Source organism: Pelophylax lessonae (genome assembly GCF_965119305.1).
Source record: "Pelophylax lessonae genome assembly, chromosome: 6".
NCBI classification, from domain to species: Eukaryota; Metazoa; Chordata; class Amphibia; order Anura; family Ranidae; genus Pelophylax; species Pelophylax lessonae.
The window spans coordinates 296,119,906-296,138,876 of record NC_138773.1 but is presented as its reverse complement, the minus strand read 5'-3'; the positions used below and the strand labels follow the sequence as shown (position 1 = coordinate 296,138,876).

The following is an 18,971-nucleotide window of genomic DNA, read 5'->3' as shown; positions in this document are numbered from 1 at the left end:
TTATTCTCTGTGGAATGATCATGGAGCGCCTGTGATCTTTCTATATAGGATCACAGGTCTCAATGATCATTTCAAGAGCCCAACCCACGTACAGTTAGAAACACTCTCCTACACCCACTGTGTTAGCCCCTTCCCTGCCAGTGTTATTATTACAGTAACAGTGCATATTTCTAGCACTGATTACTGTAGTAATGTCACTGGTCCCCCCAAAAGTGTAAAAAATGTCAGTTAGGGGTCCGATCTGTCGCAGTCCCGCTAAAAATCGCAGATCGCCGCCATTACTAGTAAAAAAAAACAATAAAAATGACATGAATCTTTCCTGTAGTTAGTGGACGTGACAACTTTTGCGCGAACCAATAAAAATACGCTTATTGCGTTTTTCTTTTTACCAAAAATATGTAGCAGAAAACAAATTGGCCTAAAATGTTAAAAAATTCGATTTTTTAATTTTTTTTTTGGGGAATGTTGTATAGCAAAATGTAACACAAAATATTTTTTTTTTCTTTCAGAATTGTCTCTCTCTTTTGCTTATAGCGCAAAAAAAAAAAAAAAAAAAAATGTCACAGAGGTGATCAAATACCACCAAAAAAAGCTCTATTTGTGGGAAAAAAAGGACGTAAATTTTGTTTGGGCACAGCGTTGCGCGACTGTGCAATTGTCCATTAAAGTAACGCAGTGCTGAATCACAAAATAGAGCCTGGTCAGGAAGGGGGTAAAATCTTCCGGGGCTGGAAGTGGTTAACAACCAGCTATTCTCTACACAGATTTCGAATCGTTTGATTATTTTTCGACCAATCCGAATTCGAATCGTTCTAAAACTTTGGAATTCATTAGAAAATGAATAAACAAAATGAAATTTAACAAAAACTAAATTAAATCTAGCGAATCCCGAAACTACACTAAACGAATTCTGAAATTAAACAAAATTGGTAACATAATAAATTTATAGGAAACAAAATTAAACACATTGTGTTTTTTTCAGAATTGTCACTCTTTTTTTGTTTATAGCGCAAAAAATAAAAAATCGCAGAGGTGATCAAATACCACCAAAAAAAGTTCTATTTGTGGGAAAAAAAGGACATACATTTTACTTAGGTACAGCATTGCACGACTGCGCAATTGTTCGTTAAAATAACGCAGTGCCGCGTCCACAAGTATCCGTTGATTTTATAATGAGTGTGTTTATGAGTCTACAATGTTGTCTTTTTTTAAACATTTGTAATAAAGAGAAAAAAAAATGTTTTTATATACATATATCTTTTGCTTCACATATATTATCCTATACTATACATACTCTACGTGGATTTTTAGAGCCCAGGCATCTTAAACATCCTATCTCCCCCACCTTTTTTGTAAAGAGCCCTTAGCCTGGTTTATTTTTCCATGTGTTTCTTCTAATCAATTTGGGATAGATGCCACCAATAACTTATTTTATAAAAATTTGTGAGCGTAACTGAGCTTTTGTGTAACGCAGTGCCGAATCGCAAAAAATGGCCTGGTCATTAAGGGGGATAATCCTTCCGGTCCAGAAGTGGTTAAGGAAATTCCTTGGGGACCCCCAGCTCACCAGAACTAGTGTCCCCCTTTTTCTTTTTTTCCAAACAAATTTTATTGAAAAGAAGATTAAAATACAAATGACATGAAAGTGAAGCGTTGAACAATCTCACATTGTTACATTTGACATAGTTTACAGCACAGGTATTATTCCTGTTAAACTTATTGAAATTGAAATTCCAACATTCGGCAGTGTGTAAAGATATGAAAAGAGAGAGAAAGAGGAGGGTATTCAGTATGTCGAACACCGAATAATAAACAGCTTGTGATGCACAGGGTGGGTGTCATAACACCTAGTAACTGGACTGGACTGCAGTGCTGTATTTTGGCCTAGGCCAACAAGGCCCAGGCCTAGGGCGGCATTTTTGCAGGGGGGCAGCAAAAAAGCCGCCCCCCCCCCTCCATCTGAGACTCTTTTGGCCACTGGTTGCTAGAGCTGCCTCTCTCTTACCCCCCTCTCTCTCATTCCTCCCTCTCTCTCTCTCTCTCTCTCTCTCATTCCCCCTCTCTCTCTCATCCCCCCTCTCTCTCTCTCTCTCTCCCTCATCCCCCCTCTCTCTCTCTCACCCCCCTCGCTCTCTTTCATCCCCCCTCGCTCTCTCTCATCCTCGCTCTCTCTCTCTCTCTCTCTCTCACACACACACACATCCCCCTCTCTCTCTCTCTCATCCCCCCTCTCTCTCTCTCTCATCCCCTCTCTCTCTCTCATCCCCCCTCTCTCTCCCCCCCACCCCCCCTCTCTCTCTCTCTCTCTCATCCCCTTTCACCCCCCTCTCGTGAAATCTCAGGTGAGGACTTGCAGTCCTTCAATTTTGGAGAGAGTCACATCCGTTAAAAAAAGGAGTGGGGCAAATTTACATAGGAGGAGGAGGGGGGGGGGGCAATTTTAGTCTTGCCTAGGGCAGCACAAAACCAAAATACACCACTGCTGGACTGAGCAGATATGTGATGAATTCAAAGTTGCACTGCATACAACAAGCAAACAATAAAAAAGCAAAAAAAAATGAGGCAATTTCTCGCCTCTAGACGCTCCTCAGGGCTATACACACATCAAGCTATCCCAATCGGCAGCGTGGCAAGAAGTTTGTTTCTTTTTTTTGTGTTCTTTTTGGTTGTTCCATCCGCCCATGGACTCTGTCATGCATCAACCTGGCTAATTCTCACCCCCTCTTTGTGCGGCAGTGGCACCTCAATAATGTCTAGCTCAGCCACGGTGGTTGAATATGCCGCTTTGATGTTTACGTTTCTGTGTGCATTTCATAAAGCTTTAGCCTTGGGGCAAGACACAATATTGTTCTTCCCGTTGTGTTGTATGGTCTTTTTAACTGTTTATTTTATTGCTGTTCTCATGACTTGGATTCTGTCACGAATGTAATTGTGCAGTTCTCTCTATTTACTAAATCTTAATAAAACTTTTGTGGAAAAAAAAAGCAAAAAAATAAAACAAAAAAAAGGGGGGAGGGTGTCTTTCCCGCGATCTGCTCTGCCCCCTTCTTCCCACATTCTCTCTCAGTTTCCTCTACTCCTTATTCCCAGTTCCCTCTCGAATGTAAATGCTATACATTTTTTTATTTTTTTTTTTCCATTAAAAGTTTTATTGAGAAAAAAAAGCAACAACAGGCATACATAGCATAAATACAAAGCTCTGGATACAATAAAAGAGAGACCAACGGGGGTCAACACAGAAACATGTAACATCCGAACGAGCTCAAAAAAGTGCATAGTAGAACCCGCTAATGGGTGGGGTCTGTAAAAACAGTGGAGAAGAAAAAGGGATATAGAGGAGAGAAAGAAAAAAAAAAAAAGGGGGGGTGGATGAGGGGGGAGTGATCCAAAGGGGGGGGGGGCTTGTTTAGTTCAGGTCCCACCAGCAAGGATGTCCCTAGTGTCCCCTTTGGAAGAATTCTATTACTTTTCTGGGGATTCTGATTCATATTAGTTTGACAAAAAAGGCTTTTTTTGGGAATTTTTAGCAGTGACACATACTTTTTCTTCAAGTGGTGAAAGGCCAACTTTAAAGGGTTAGTTCACCTTTACAAAAAAACTGCCTATACAGGTAAGGGGCATCTGTAGATAAAAAGAAACTGCAAAGCGCTAAGGTTGAATAATGTTCTTGCTATAGATGTAGGACATTGACATACTTCATGAAGCCTGACTGGAATACTCCCAGGATGTTGTTAGGACGTTGATAAGTGAGGCCTAGTCATTATTTCTCACCTCCTCCATCACAGGAGCGAGCTGTTATCTGATTCAGACCCCCTCACATGCTATTTCTTCCCCCTGATGCAGTAGCTCTGAGCTCAGCATTTGAAAGCTCATGTTTGTGACGGTAGAGGTGAGCAGTCACGACTAGGCCTCATATAGCAATGTCCTGGGAGTATTCCAGTCAGGCCTCATGAGGTATGTAAATGGCCTACACCTATAACGAGGGCTTTTATTCACTTTAGTCAGAGCTGCACAGATGGTTTTTATCTACAGTCACTCCCTATCAGAATAGGCAGTATTTTGGTAAAGGTGAACAAACCCTTTTAAATGGCAGAATAGTTTGGTGAGGCTGTTCGGTTTTTGGGTATGCAGAATTGTCCTGCTGCTGGCCAATTTCTATCAAACTCCCATTAAAGAAGAACTGCAGTCTGCTCACATAATTTGTAATAAATCATATTTGCCATTCTGAAGCTTCCCTCCAACCACTTTGCATATTATTTTGAATAAACTGTGATTCTGTACTTGCCAAATCTCCCTCCACTAAGTCTGGCTGCAGCCATTTTAACTGTGGGCAGCTGAAGCTGCTGCCTGTTCACTTCCTGGTTTTACACACACACACACACACACACACACACACACACACACACACACACACACACACACACACACACACACACACACACACACACACACACACACACACACACACACACACACACACTCACACACTCACACCACTGCTTCCCTGCACATTTCTCCTCTTGATAAATACTCATGGATCTCTGCAGTCTCCTGTTATCTCCACCCTCATCCAGCCCCCTTCAGCTCTGCAGCTCTCATTGGCTTTCCTATGACTCATCCCTCCCTCCCTTGCTAGCAAACTCTCACAAGAGTGAGAGAGAAAGCTGTGCATGATGTCATTAGCCTAGGCCAGTGATGGGGAACCTTGGCACCCCAGATGTTTTGGAACTACATTTCCCATGATGCTCAACTACACTGCAGAGTGCATGAGCATCATGGGCAATATAGTTCCAAAACATCTGGGGTGCCAAGGTTCGCCATCACTGGCCTAGGCTAATTACCACACAAGAAAGAGGAAGTGGGCTGTATAATGTATTTACTGGCAGAAAAAAAAAATGTTTTACTATCTAAAGTTAAAACAACAAGGGCAGAGGATTTAATAGATGTAAAGATGAAAAAAATGACTTTAAGTATAAACAGACTGCAGATGACAAAGAAGTGTAAAATTGGCCAGCAGCATGAAAAATTTGAAATAGCAAGGCTAGGCCGAAACTTGCTAGAGACAAAGAACACAGGCTGCGATTTTACTGTCAGAATTAAGACACCACAGGGGATGCAGCAGTGTAAATATGGCCAGTAGGACATTTTTAATGAGGGAGAATTGATAAAAACTCAAAAAGTGTTTTACTAAAAGAATTAGAAAACTGTTAATGACACAGCAGTGTACAATTGGCCAATAGTAGGACAACCTTCAATAGCAAGGCTAGAACTAAATTTATTAGAGACAATGAGCATTGGCTGAGGCGTTACTACAATAATTATGATACTACAGAGAAAACACAGTGTAAAATCAGCTGGCAGCAGGAAAATTTGAAAAAGCAAGGCAAGGCCCAAATTTGCTAGAGACAAAGACCACAGGCTGGGCATTACTTCAAGAATTAGGACACTACAAAGGATACAACAGTGTATATATGACCAGCAGCAGGACATTTCTAATGAGGGAGAATTGTTAAATAGGTATTAGGGAAAGGAAGTAAAGGCAATTGTTTTACTAAAGGAATTAGGAAACCACAGATAACACAGCAGTGAATAATTGGCCGATAGTAGGACAATCTTAAATAGCAAGGATAGAACTAAACTTATTAGAGACAATGAGCATAGGCTGAGGCGTTACTACAATAATTAGGATACTACAGAGGAAGCAGCCTTGTAAAATTGGCAAGCAGCAGGAAAATTTGAAATAACAAGGCGAGGCCCAAATTTACTAGAGACAAAGATTACAAGCTGGGGCTTTACTACAAGAATTAGGACACTACAAATTATACAGCAGTGTATATATGACCAGCAGCAGGACATTTTTACGTAATCAGGTAGAATTGTTTAAAATGTATTAAGGAAAAGAAGTAAAGGCAAGTGATTTAATAAAAGAATTAAGAAACCGCCGATGACACAGCAATGTACAATTGGCCAATAGTAGGGCAATTGTAAATAGCAAGCTTAGGCCTAAATTTACTAGAGACTAGGAGCATAGGCTGGGGCTTTACTACAGTAATTATAATACAAAAGAAGAAGCAGCCTTGTAAAATTGGCAAGCAGCAGGACACTTTTAATCAGGGATAATAGGTCTCACCGGAGTATGCCTAACTTTTCATAATAAGAACATAAAAAATGAGAGCAAAAAAAGCTGGTATTCCAGAATAAAGTCTCATAACTAGCCCTAATTTCTTCTTAAGCAGTTTGGCAGCTTTCCCTATCCTTTTTTTGCAACATCTACCAATACACTGACACTATGGCTGTTCTGTGCCCCTTATTTAATAGAAAGGTGGGTTGGTTTATTCAAAAGCCTGCTTATTGGTCCTTCTATGCCTTCTGGCCATAGATCAAATCTCATGCATTGCATGCATGCGTTTTGAAAAATATTTCCCTGAGCAAATCTGCATATAAATTTGCTGGGACTGCAAATTCTGAACCTGCAGGATTCACTTCAAACCCATGGTGTAATGGTGAACCCGAACAAAAATGTGAAAAAAAAAAAAAAAATGAAAAAATGCTTTTATTGTTTATTTTACACATTACCACATTTTATATTTAATTTTTCTTGTTCAATTATTTTCATTGATTTTCTGTGAGTAGGGTTAACAAAAGGTATGCTCACGCAGGAGCATTGGTAACGAGTGTTTGATCGTACACAGAATAAGGTCAACATGCAGAAAAGATAGCTTCGGTCTCCTAAGGCTGTGACTATAAGAACTCAACACAGGCATCATTAGCATCCAAATGGGTCAAAGGGCTTCAGAGGCTGAAAAACTCTTGATACAGGAATAGTGTACATCCCACAGATTTGGGTATAGATCATAACAATGGTCTAAAGAAAAGTCAGGCTTGAGGGATTTATAAAAGGTAGAATAGAAGCAAGCAATGTGTAGACAGGTGCAGTCTATGTCCTCCACAGTAGGTGGCACTCGACCGTAGCGGCAATACAGAGGAGGGAGGAAGTTGTGAGGAAGTTGGTTCTATATGATTTCCGATTGGATGATGACTCCCCATGTGACTTTGGCGGCCATCTTGGGTGAGGACACAGCCTATTTAAAGCCCTGGCTCTCTGGCATGGCGCACGTTTTTCTAGTGGCTAGCATAGGGACAAGCACCCATCTGTCAGGGACAGTACTAAAAAGTCAGGGAAAGGTTCTGGAGGAGTAGGGAAAGTGGGGGGACTATGTTATCCTTTTCTAGGAGGCCTCCTTGTTGGGTTTGGACTTGCCAGGTGACATTATGCTTCTTGTGGGAGACGCTGACGGCATCTCCAGGTGTTCAGACTACTGCTCCATCGCTGCTACAGTTGTAAGTGGCTCCGAATGGGTTGCGGATTGTTTGAGCTTACTGAAATTTCCTATGATATATTATTATTGCCAAGCCTGATCTCTGTGTGCTCACTGTCTACTGCACAAACCTGCACCTAGCCCACACACAGTTCCCATATTTTAAGAAATTTTGGTTGGGAGGTGTTTAGAATGCTGGACAGTTTTTCAATAATCTACATCAGGTTCTTGTGGTCTTTGACTTCTTGAAAGGGGACAGAGGATTTCCTCCAGGCTTTGGCTATTGTTTATTTGGCAGCCAGAAAAACATACATGGCTAATTTCTGTTCATATGAAAAAAGGCCTAGAATTGAACAATGGAGAAGAGCTGTCATAGAGTCCTTGGGAATTATCAGGTGAAATAAAGTGTGAAGTAGGCCAAAGGTTCTGGACCAGAATGCAGTCAATTTCGGGCATGACCATCATATATGGAGTACTTTACCTCATTGTCCACAACTTCTGAAGCATCTATAACTATAATTTGAGTTTGCATGAGCTATACGGGCTGGGACCCAAAACCACTAAAAAAGAACCTTGTAAAGTAGCGATTGAAATCACGTTTAATTAGGGATCGAACGATTATCAGCAAAGCCGATATATTTAGGGCTGATCTGCACTTTCCCCGATATATCGAAATCTGCCCCTGTGGTTACCGATATTGCAGATATTTTGGGAAAGTGCTGCACCAGAGTGATGCCTGCAGCTAGAGGCATCACCCCGGTACCAGCGTCCATAGCCGATGGTCGGCTGTCTTGTAATGACAACCGATGCGGCTAAGAAGCCGCTCGGCTGTTATTACAAGGAGTGGGAGGGGACGTCCCCCCCCCTCCTGCCGCCTTCCGTGGCCTCGGAGACCCAGGCATCCTACCTGCACGGCCGTCGAAGGGAAGACCCGATCAAAGCCACATTTGGCTCTGATCGCGTCTCCATGTAAAAACCCAGAAGTGATGTCATGACATCACTTCCAGGTATTCGGCATCAGATTTAAAAAAAATGACAGCATTCAAAACTTGGCGTTTTGAATGCTTTTAAGGGCAGAGGAGGGGTTTGGGGTCTTTTAGACCTGCAGATCCCTCCACAAGAGTACCTGTCAAGTGTAAAAATGAAAAAAAAAAATGTTTTTTAAATGTACAAAAATATTGGCCGATACCGATATTCAAAGGCCAAAATATCGGTATCGGTATCAGCAATGAAAATCTGTTATCGGTCGAATCGATCACTACTTTTAATATCCAGCTTAGAGGGACAGATCAAATTCTAATTTTAATCAAACTTCCCTTTTTTTAAATTTATTTTTGACACATTGTAATGGTTCCTAACTATTGATGCATCGAAATTTAGTCTGCCGAAAACGCCTGCGTCTATCAGTGCTGATAAAGGCTGCCGAAAACGCCTGCGATTTTGCAGCAATTTTCCATTGCTTATGGTGCATTTTTTTTATAGGTCATGTTACTCAAAAATGCATCAAAAACACAACACGGGTGCATTGTTTATGTGCTCTTGCTGCGTTTTCAAAGCATTTCAACGGGGGGGGGGGGGGGGGGTGTATTTTTGGTGCGGTTTGCCAAATATGCAGCAAGCAGGATTTTTAACACGACTTCAAAAGTTGCCAATAATGGCCAACAATAACTTCTTGTTCATTTAAATTGAGGATATTAATTAAAAAGTTGAATATAATGCAATTACTTATAAATATATATTTTTTTTAAAAACCGTCAGTTTAAGTTCCGGCCAAGTGCATCCTGAATTTTAATTTCGGTGCACCGCTATTTATAACACTGTGTAAATGTGCAAGAAGAGAGAGAGGAAGAGAGGGAGAGAGAGAGGGAAAGAGAGGGGTGGGGAGAGAGAGGGAGGGGAGAGAGAGAGGGAGACAGAGGGGGGAGAGGGAGAGAGAGAGGGGGGAGAGGGAGAAAGAGAGAGAGGAATAGAGAGAGAGGAGAGAGAGAGAGAGAGAGAGAGAGAGAGAGGAGAGGGAGAGAGGGAGAGAGGGAGAGGGGGGGAGGGAAGGAAAGAGAGAGAGATGGAGAGAGAAAGGGGGAGAGAGGGAGAGAGAAAAGGAGAGAGAGACAGAGAGGGAGAGAGGGAGGGGGAGAGAGAGAGAGAGAGAGGGAGAGAGAGAGAGAAAGAGGGAGAGAGAGAGAGAACTCATCTGCTATGGCAATGCTAAAATGTAATAAAATTATTTGATCCTGCCATAAAGCTTATTTGAATTGAATTGAGAATTGAGGGAGAGGGAGAGAGAGAGAGAAAGGTAAAGAGAGAGAAGGAGATGGAGAGAGAGAAGGGGAGACAGAAAGGGGGGGAGAGAGAGAGAGGGAAAGAGAGGAGAGAGAGAGGAACAGTGCCCCCTGCAGGTTGGAACCTGCATGTGATCACCATAGTGGGCTGGCATGATCAGGAACCACCCTGCCTGGGGCTCAAACACTAGTTTGTGACCGGTAGCTGTCAGAACTAGGAACATGCTTCTAGTTCACAGCCTCAATGTAGATAAACGTTCGCACATCAGGGGGAAATGTATCAGAGGATGTTAATCTACAGATTGCGGTTGTCTAGCAGTTAAAGGGTCCATCCACCTAAAATGGATGCTTCGTTTTTGGTAGAGGCCAGACAATTACACTTACTCCTAGTTTATTCTCCCTGGTGGCTAACTCTCTGCTGTTGAGATCTGCAGAGCTGCCACGGTCATTATCAATGGGTCTCACTTTCTCCAGCTTGAATGTAACTTTATACAAGGAATGTGACACAAAGAGTGGGAACACACAAATCTCCAAGGGTGGGGGTTGTAGAGACAGGAACTATGGCATGAGCGTTTGCTGCCAAATTCCTAAAGAAATAATAGAACATAAGGGTGTATTTATTATTTAAAGTAAACTTGTGCTGACTTTTTAAAAAGTACAACCTTCACAGCTGTAATCCTGATCTTGGCTTTGCTACTAAGTGAGTGAAGGACCTAGAACAAGCATGCAGCCAGTGAAGTCTAAAAAGTCTAATCTCCTGTCCTGCATGCTTGTTCACAGTCAGTGACTCAATATCATGACAGTCCCACCTGTACCATATATGGTCAAAAGTTGTGAACCCCTGACCATCTCATCTTATTGAAATCACAGATGCGATGTACGTATATTACATCCTCTCCAGGTTCGACTGTCACTCTGCCTGGCCACTGCGGCTGAGGAGGAAGCTAGTGAGGTGTATTCTGCACTCCCTTAGCTTTAATGGAGGGCAGGTGAGACATCAGGAATCTAATAGACCCCTGATGTCTCATTAAAGAGAACCTGTGACAGCAAAATTGTATTAAATTCCCTATATGTTAAAAAATAACGTTTAGTGAAAAAAAAGTGGAAGGAAATTGGGTTACATCAAAGCACTTATACTGCCCCCCAAATAATTTTGAGCCCCCCCACACACATGCACATCCGAATGTGAACACATACATCAAGGGTGCCTACATAGAAAAACATCCATTGCACTAAACATGTTACATATCACCACGCACTCTGGAGTGAAAGCAATCATTTTAAGGCGATAGTACATGGTTACCTCTAAACAAAGGACCTGTAGGGTCTTTTAAAGCACCACAAATGAAACATTTAGGGTACCGAAAGGTCTCACCATTTCATGGGAACAGCAGTTATAAGCTTTGACATGTTGAGCATCTATTCACTAAGCACAACCTCATCTTTTATATTCTACCAAACGTTGGGGTAATATATTGTGTTTAAAATGACTTTTAGTGTATTTTTCAATTGAAATTTTGCATTTGATAAACTTCTGCCCAAATACTCTGACATAAAAAAATCCAACCCTCACATGTTATTCCAGGGTGTTTGCTTTCGTAAAATTTATAACGTTTGGGGGTTTTCGTAATCTTCCGGCCTAAAAGGATTTTTTAAAACATGTGTGCAAAAAAAAAAAAAAGGGGCTCTGGAGGCAAAAGGGTTAAATGATACTCATCATGAGAGAGATATATAGGCTTTGCCTCTTTTATAAATTGCCTGCTTACTGTATGGGATTGACACCTGTAATAATAGTATTTAGTATATGAATTATTTTTTTTTATTTCACATGCCAGCCTTTATTTTAATTTTCTCCACCTTTACATACAGACCAAGCTGTCCAGAAAAAGTGAAAGTGTCAGGGGTTAGGAAAAACCATTATACTGCATGAAGGTGTTTACAACATTAACACAATAGTCTTATAGATCAAACATTTTTCCAAAAGGGAAAAAAAACATAAAATAATTGCTTATTAGCTACTGTAGTATCTGGAGTAAGACTTTTATTTGTTTGCCACATCTAAAAATACATGCCCAGCTAAAAGTTCCCTGTCTAAAGGGTGTCACCCTGTTATATGAAATGAAAAATAAAAGATCTAGCAGCATCAGTAGGTAGAAAGAAACTATTTTATGGGGGTACTCAAAAATTTCTGTGTCATGCTGCACCATATGTGTCATTTTTTATTTTGCTCAAAGTACTATTTTAATAGACCTGATTTTCTCCTCCTGCGACCAATAAGTGGGAAATCTTTCTCTGCGGTTTCCTGTTGGATCCTAGTCTTAACGTGTGGTTTTCAATCGGTCCTTTTCATTTATTCAATGGGAAGTTGGACGATTATCCTGGGTTTCAGTATATGGTGATGTGATAATAAATGATCCCCTGAGGAAGCTAATTTATTAGCGAAACATGTTGGGACCATCACCTCTGAACTATTATGAACTTTGGATTGTATCATACAACTTACAATCCACCATGTTTGAATAAGCTTTTTAATATTTTTGTGTTGTATGTCTTAAATTTCATTTGTATACAATTTTAATTTTGAATTCTAATTCAAATTAAAACATGGGAATTTTATTCGATTGTGTTCAAGTACATTATTGGCATCTTAAAAATCCCAACTCCTATGGGAGTAATCCATCCTGTCTATCATTTTACTTTAATAGAACATGACAATTAAAGTAACATACCTCTCACATGTAACATGACAGCACTCAATGTGTTCCCAGCCGAGTTGGAGGCACCGCATACGTACAAGCCTCGGTCCTGCTGCCGGCAGAACAGAATCTTGAGGATAAAATGGCCATCTCGGTCCTCGTAAATGAGAGTTCTCCGACCAGGGCTGACCACACGACCATCCTTACGCCAGACAATCTCTGGCCTGGGTTTTCCAGTCACCAGGCAGCGAAGCTTGGCGTGCTTTCCTTCATTAACGGTAAACACTTTCACTTGTTCGGGAGGGTCTCCTGGCGCTGGTTCTGGCCCTTGGCGAGGAACCGGCTCTACTAGAAGGACAGCTGCGGCAAGGCACTGGCCTAGAGGGTTACTGGCACGGCAGACATATACACCGGCGTCTGGTTGTCGGACATGGGAAATATACAAAGTTTGACCTTCAGGAGATAAGCGGTAATGTGACCCATCACAAATCTCATCCAGGCTCCGTCCATCTTTCTCCCAACGGATTACAGGTTCTGGTTTTCCTGATACCCTACAAGCAAGTTCTGCGCTTTGTCCACGGGTCAGCCTCTGCGAGCTTGGGATAAGTATAAAATGCGGCTGAAAATCTTGGTCGCCATTGTGATCAACATTGTCGCTTATTTTCTGCCCAATGGCTGATGATACAATGGAGGGCTCTGGTTTGGAAGACACCATTGCGGAATTTGTGACATATTTAGTAGACTGTGGCAATTCAGTGGGTACACTAACATGTGGTTCATTGACTGCAGTGCTGTTGAGTGTCACAGTAAGTTTGGCTCCAGCATAGCCTTCCCCAGCCCAGTTACTGGCCCTACACATGTAATGACCAGCATCTTCCAGGCGTAGGTCACTTATCACCAGCTGGTACCAATCTCCATCCTGTTGAGTGTAGCATCTATCCCCCAGTTCAAACTGGACATTTCCGGCACGTTCCCATAGTACACAAGGTGGGGGGTCCCCGCCTATGCGGCATCTCAGGACAGCATGTGTGCCGATGGGGGCTGTGACTGAGCGGGGAAAGTACAGAAAGCGGGGTGCACCCCCTGGCATCGCCAGAGCCATGTGGGAGTTGTGTGATGGAAGAGACACGGCTGCCATCGGTCTGCCAACGAAAAAAAGGAACAGTTCATAGAAACTTATATTTAGGTCACAACAAGAACAAGATAAGTCAATAGGTCATCCAATTCTGTGCTAAAAACATTATGAACATCACTCAGGTCATCCAGAGAAGAGCAGATATTTCCTGAGAACAATCAAGGAGATATCGGCCGATGGTCTGAAGCCACAAAGCTTGCCACGACCTGTTTCTCTTTCTTGTGAGATTAACCCAATGGACTGGAAAGGTTGAAAGACCAGAAGGTGTCCAACCAAAACTTTTTTTCCAGTTTTGGATATATTGCAAGAACACTCTGTAAGGTTTTTCTTGATGCCCGGAACCCTGCTGGGGTGACACACCCTCTATAATTGTCAATAAGACATAAAGTAGAGGGAAATCCACACATTTTATGGCTGTCACCAAAACAAGAATTGAGGGTAAATTCACCAAAGAGGAAAGTTGTCAGAGAGTGGAATTCTTAACCACTTTGGAGAGATATCTTTTCACCTTTTGTTGCATCTCCAGGACAGGAAGTGAAGAGAAACCTCTCCAAGTGACAACACCGAAAAAAAGCTTCTGTAATCTGTCCAAAACTAAAAATAAATATCTTGGCTATACATAAAGGCCAACTTCAGGAATCTTGAAAATTATCCCTTTAAGTGGGGTTGTGTCAACACTGCAAGGGTCAACTGCTTGTTTAGGTCTAGGGGGCATGGAAAATAAGTTTTACTTTGCTAAGCTGGTCCCTGTAGCTACGTCTTCAACATGCTCAGCAGTCCAACCTCCTGAGGTCATCAAGCTTGATGAAGGTTCCATAGACCTACTATGGATGGAATGACATTCCACTGCCGGAGAATGGGTGAGTGCTGTCTGCTGTTTACAATTGGACCAGTATAATTATGTACAGTATATCAGTGGTTCTCAACTCCGGTCCTCGGGACCCACCAACAGGCCAGGTTTGCAAGATAACTAAATTACATCACAGGTGATCTCATTTGCTGCTCAGTGATTGCAGTATTCTAGTCTGCATCCCCCAAGGTAATACTTAAAATCTGGCCTGTTAGTGGGTCCCGAGGACCGGAATTGAGAACCACTGCAGTATATGACATACCTGGTGGATCCCCCTGGAAACTCAAAATCACTTAATAACTTAGTAGATTGTTTTAACCTCCCTGGCGGTATGATTATGTCAGGAATTATGTACCAAAAGCGGTACAATTTTTTGCATGGAAATTTGGCGTTATGTATTATAGGCCTACAATTCTTAGTAATTACTGACTTAAACCTGACCAAAACAAGACTCTAGTAGACATCCCAGATGTGATAAATTTGAAACACAAACGCATGACTTATAATCTAATCAATAATATAATTTTATTATATAATATAATATATAATATATATATATATATATATATATATATATATATATATATATATATATATATATATATATATATATATATATTATATTATATTATATTATATTATATAGTAAAATTATATTATTGATTAGATTATAAGTCATGCATTATATATATATATAAAACCGTGAATTGTGTATGAAAAAAGTGCGCTGATTCAGTGTTTGTGAGCTGCTACCTTAGAGTAGTAAATAATGTGATGGGTAAATAGAGATCAGGTGCGCTAACCAAATATCAAATCAATCAATCTTATACGTCAAAACATAAAGTGATGAGGTTCGTGATAAGAACAATGAATGAATACTGGTGTTATGGTGAAAATACACAATAACAAAACATGGGTAAATCAATACACTTGGGATAATCAAAAACATGAAAAAACACCAGTGAATATCAAACAATGGTGACCATCCAAATAAGTGTCAAAAACAGTCCCAATAAGGTGTGAACGGTGAATCAAAAATCCAAATCCAAGACTCTCCGGTGAAGAAACAATACAAAAAAAATTGTGTAGACCACGTGAATGAAAGTTCAGCGTCCCACCACCAGCTTTACTTCTTACCAGAAGGTTGGAATGTAAGGGCATATAAAGAAAACTCTGCTCCAGAGATCATGCAGTAAAGGGGAAAGCCCCAAATGGATTAGGCTACCAATATTCCCCAAAAAAGAGTGACTGGACTCTTACCGGAAAGGATATTAACTTGGGCCGTGAGCAATCCTATAATCCTGTCCTGCATGGGATCAGTGTAGAGTGGATATATATATATATATATAGATATACAGTATGTGTGTGTATTTATATATATATATATATATATATATATATATGTGTGTATATATATATATATATATATATATATGTGTATATGTATATATATATATATATATGTATATATATATATATATATATATATATATGTATATATATATATATATATATATATACATATATATACATATATATACTATATATATATATATATATATATAAATGTTATGTGTTTGTGTTTTGTGCAACATTTGAATTTCCCTCCCAGTTCCGCTCCCATGCACCATTGCTGCTGCAGGGAACGGAACCAGGAAGTCATCAGACCGACGGACGAGCGGTGGGGATCTCGGCTGGCGATCACAGCAATGGGAGATCATCGCTGGATCTCCAGGAGAAGGTAAGGAACACCGCTGCGCGCTCTGCACATCTACCCCGAGCGTGACTCGGGGATACCGATCCTAGCATAAAAAATCCACCCCGAGTCATGCTTGGGGATACCGCTAAGGGGGTTAAAAAGGGCCTGGATTCTTTCCTAGGTTCACATAATATAACTGGATATGAATATTTATAAGTAAAGTTGATCCAGAGAATATCTGATTACCTCTTCGGGGATCAGGAAGGAATATTTTTCCCCTGCTGGGACAAATTGGATCATGCTTTACTGGGGTTTTTTGCCTTCCTCTGCATCAACTGTGGGTATAGGATTGTGTATATAGGATTGTATATTTTTTTTTTTTTCGTTCTATTGGTTGAACTGGATGGACTTTGTGTGTTTTTTCAACCAGACTAACTATATAACTGAAGAAGACACCACTGCTCCAGTAATCTACACCAGGTAAAGTGCTGATTGGCCCGTCTGATACATTGTGAACAAAGGAGGCTGCTCATAGTTACATAGTTACATAGTAGGTGAGGTTGAATAAAGACAATAGTCCATCCAGTTCAACCTGTGTAGGTGTGTGTGGCTGTAATCATCTCACATACCCCTGAATGTTCTGTTCTTTGAGATGTACGTCTAATAGTCTTTTGAAAGCCACCATACTACCCGCAGAAACCACTTCTTGTGGTAGAGAATTCCACAATCTTGTAGCCCTAACAGTAAAGAACCCCCCACGTTAAAGCGGTTAAAACGCTTCTCCTCTAATCGCATTGTATGCCCCCGAGTCCTCATGCAATCCCTTCGACTGAACAGCTTTTTTTCTAAGCTGAGATCCCCATTGAGAAATTTAAAAATTGCTATCATGTCCCCCCTTAGGCGTCTCTTCTCCAGGAATAAATCAAGCGATTGGAGACTCTCTTCATAATCAAGGTCCTCCAGTCCCCTAATTAGTTTAGTTGCCCTTCTCTGTACTCTCTCCAGCTCCAACACATCCCTTCTGAGGACTGGCGACCAGAACTGGACAGAATACTCCAGATGCGGTCGGACCAGAGTTTTATAAAGTGGAAGGATTATAGTCTTATCTCTGGAAAACATACCTTTCTTTATGCATGCTAATATTCTGCTAGCCTTGGTAGCCGCCGCTTGACATTGCAAGCTGCTGCCTAGTCTATCATCAACCAAGACTCCCAGATCCTTCTCCATTTTTGATTCCCCCAAGGGTTCCCCTCCTAACGTGTATTGTGCTTTAATGTTTCTAGTCCCCAAGTGCAAAACCTTACACTTCTCTACGTTAAACCTCATTTGCCAAGTCGTTGACCACGTTATTTTGTCCAGGTCATTCTGTAGGATATCTGCTTCATGCTGTGCTGTTATTGCCCTGCCTAATTTTGTGTCATCAGCAAAAACTGATATCGAACTACTGATCCCATCCTCAATGCTATTTATGAATAAATTGAACAAGGTTGGTCCTAGGACTGAGCCTTGGGGGACCCCGCTTACTACCTCAGACCAGTCTGAGTATGCGCTGTTTATTACCACCCTTTGGACACGCCCTTTTAGCCAGTTCCGTATCCAAGAGCAAACCCTGCTGTCGATACCTGCAGACCTTATTTTATAAATTAAGCGCTTGTGGGGAACTGTATCAAACGCCTTAGCGAAATCTAGGTACACCACATCCACTGGTCTGCTCCTATCTAGCTCACAGCTCACCTCCTCGTAGAATGTTAAGAGATTGGTTTGACAAGAACGCCCATTTGTAAACCCGTGCTGGTTACTACTGATGATGCTGTTGTCTTTAGCATATTCTACGATATAGTCCCTTATCATCCCCTCCAGAAGTTTACATACTACTGATGTCAGACTGACCGGCCTATAATTTCCCGGTATATGCCTCTGACCCTTTTTGAATATCGGAATCACGTTTGCTTTCCTCCACTCCCCTGGTACATCTCCTGTCCTAATACTGTCCGCAAAGATCAGGAACAGTGGTCTGGATATAACCTTACTGAGTTCCTTGAGTACTCTCGGATGTACGCCATGCGGGCCTGGTGATTTGTTTGTGTTAAGTTTATCCAGCCTTTCCCTGATTACACCCTCTGTAAGCCATAGTGGCAAGTCCTGTGTATTACTACTAACCATACAGTCATGGTCAGTGTACCCCTCCTTTTCCTGTGTAAAGACTGACGAGAAAAAAGCATTCAGCACGGTTGCTTTTTCAGTGTCCTCTGTAACCATCCTCCCTTCATCGTTAATTATGTGTGCAATATGCTCTGCCCCAGTTTTTTTGCTGTTGATATACTTAAAGAATTTCTTTGGGTTTTTTTTTTACTATCCTCCGCTATTTGTCTCTCAAAGTCTATTTTAACCATCTTGATTTCATGTGTTTACTTTTCTTATTTGCCTCCTTGTATTGGTCGAAAGCCGATACTGTGCCCTCTGATTTATATTTCCTGAAGGCCAATTTTTTCCCCTAATAAGTTTTTTAACGCTACGGTTTAGCCAGCCAGGTTTGGCTTTGTCTCTTCTAAATTTATTTCCCATAGGAATGCACTGCAAGATGCCTTTGCTTAATATGTTCCTAAAGCATTCCCATTTTTCCTCTGTGGTCAGGGATCCCAGGGTCTGGTCCCAGTTTACCCTTTCCATCAATGAGTACAATTTTGGAAAGTTTGCTCTTCTGAAGTTAAGGGTTCTTATGTTCCCCACTTGCCTTGCTATATTGTTATTTACGCTAAATGTGATCATCCTGTGATCGCTAGAGCCCAGGTTGTCCTGGACTCCTACCTCCGAGATTAGGTCTGGGTCATTAGTGATCAATAGATCCAGGACTGCATTTTCTCTAGTCGGAGAGTCCACCAACTGTGACATGTAATTATCCTGTAAGGTATCCGTGAATAGACGGGCCTTCTGTGAGTGTGTAGTCCCCTCTTCCCAGTCAATGTCGGGATAATTGAAGTCCCCCAATATGA

The 18,971-nt window shown here is 41.2% G+C and overlaps 1 protein-coding gene across 2 annotated transcripts in view; it reads right to left on the bottom strand.

Annotated features, from left to right (window-relative positions):
* Window positions 1-18,971, bottom strand: part of OBSL1 (obscurin like cytoskeletal adaptor 1) — a 162,950-nt gene that overhangs the window by 137,812 nt on the left and 6,167 nt on the right. For both annotated transcript variants that reach the window (XM_082260933.1, XM_082260934.1), the window contains exon 2: window positions 12,328-13,436. In XM_082260933.1, the coding sequence (XP_082117059.1) occupies window positions 12,328-13,432 (1,105 nt within the window). In that variant the 5' untranslated portion in view covers window positions 13,433-13,436. The remainder of the gene's footprint in view (window positions 1-12,327; window positions 13,437-18,971) is intronic.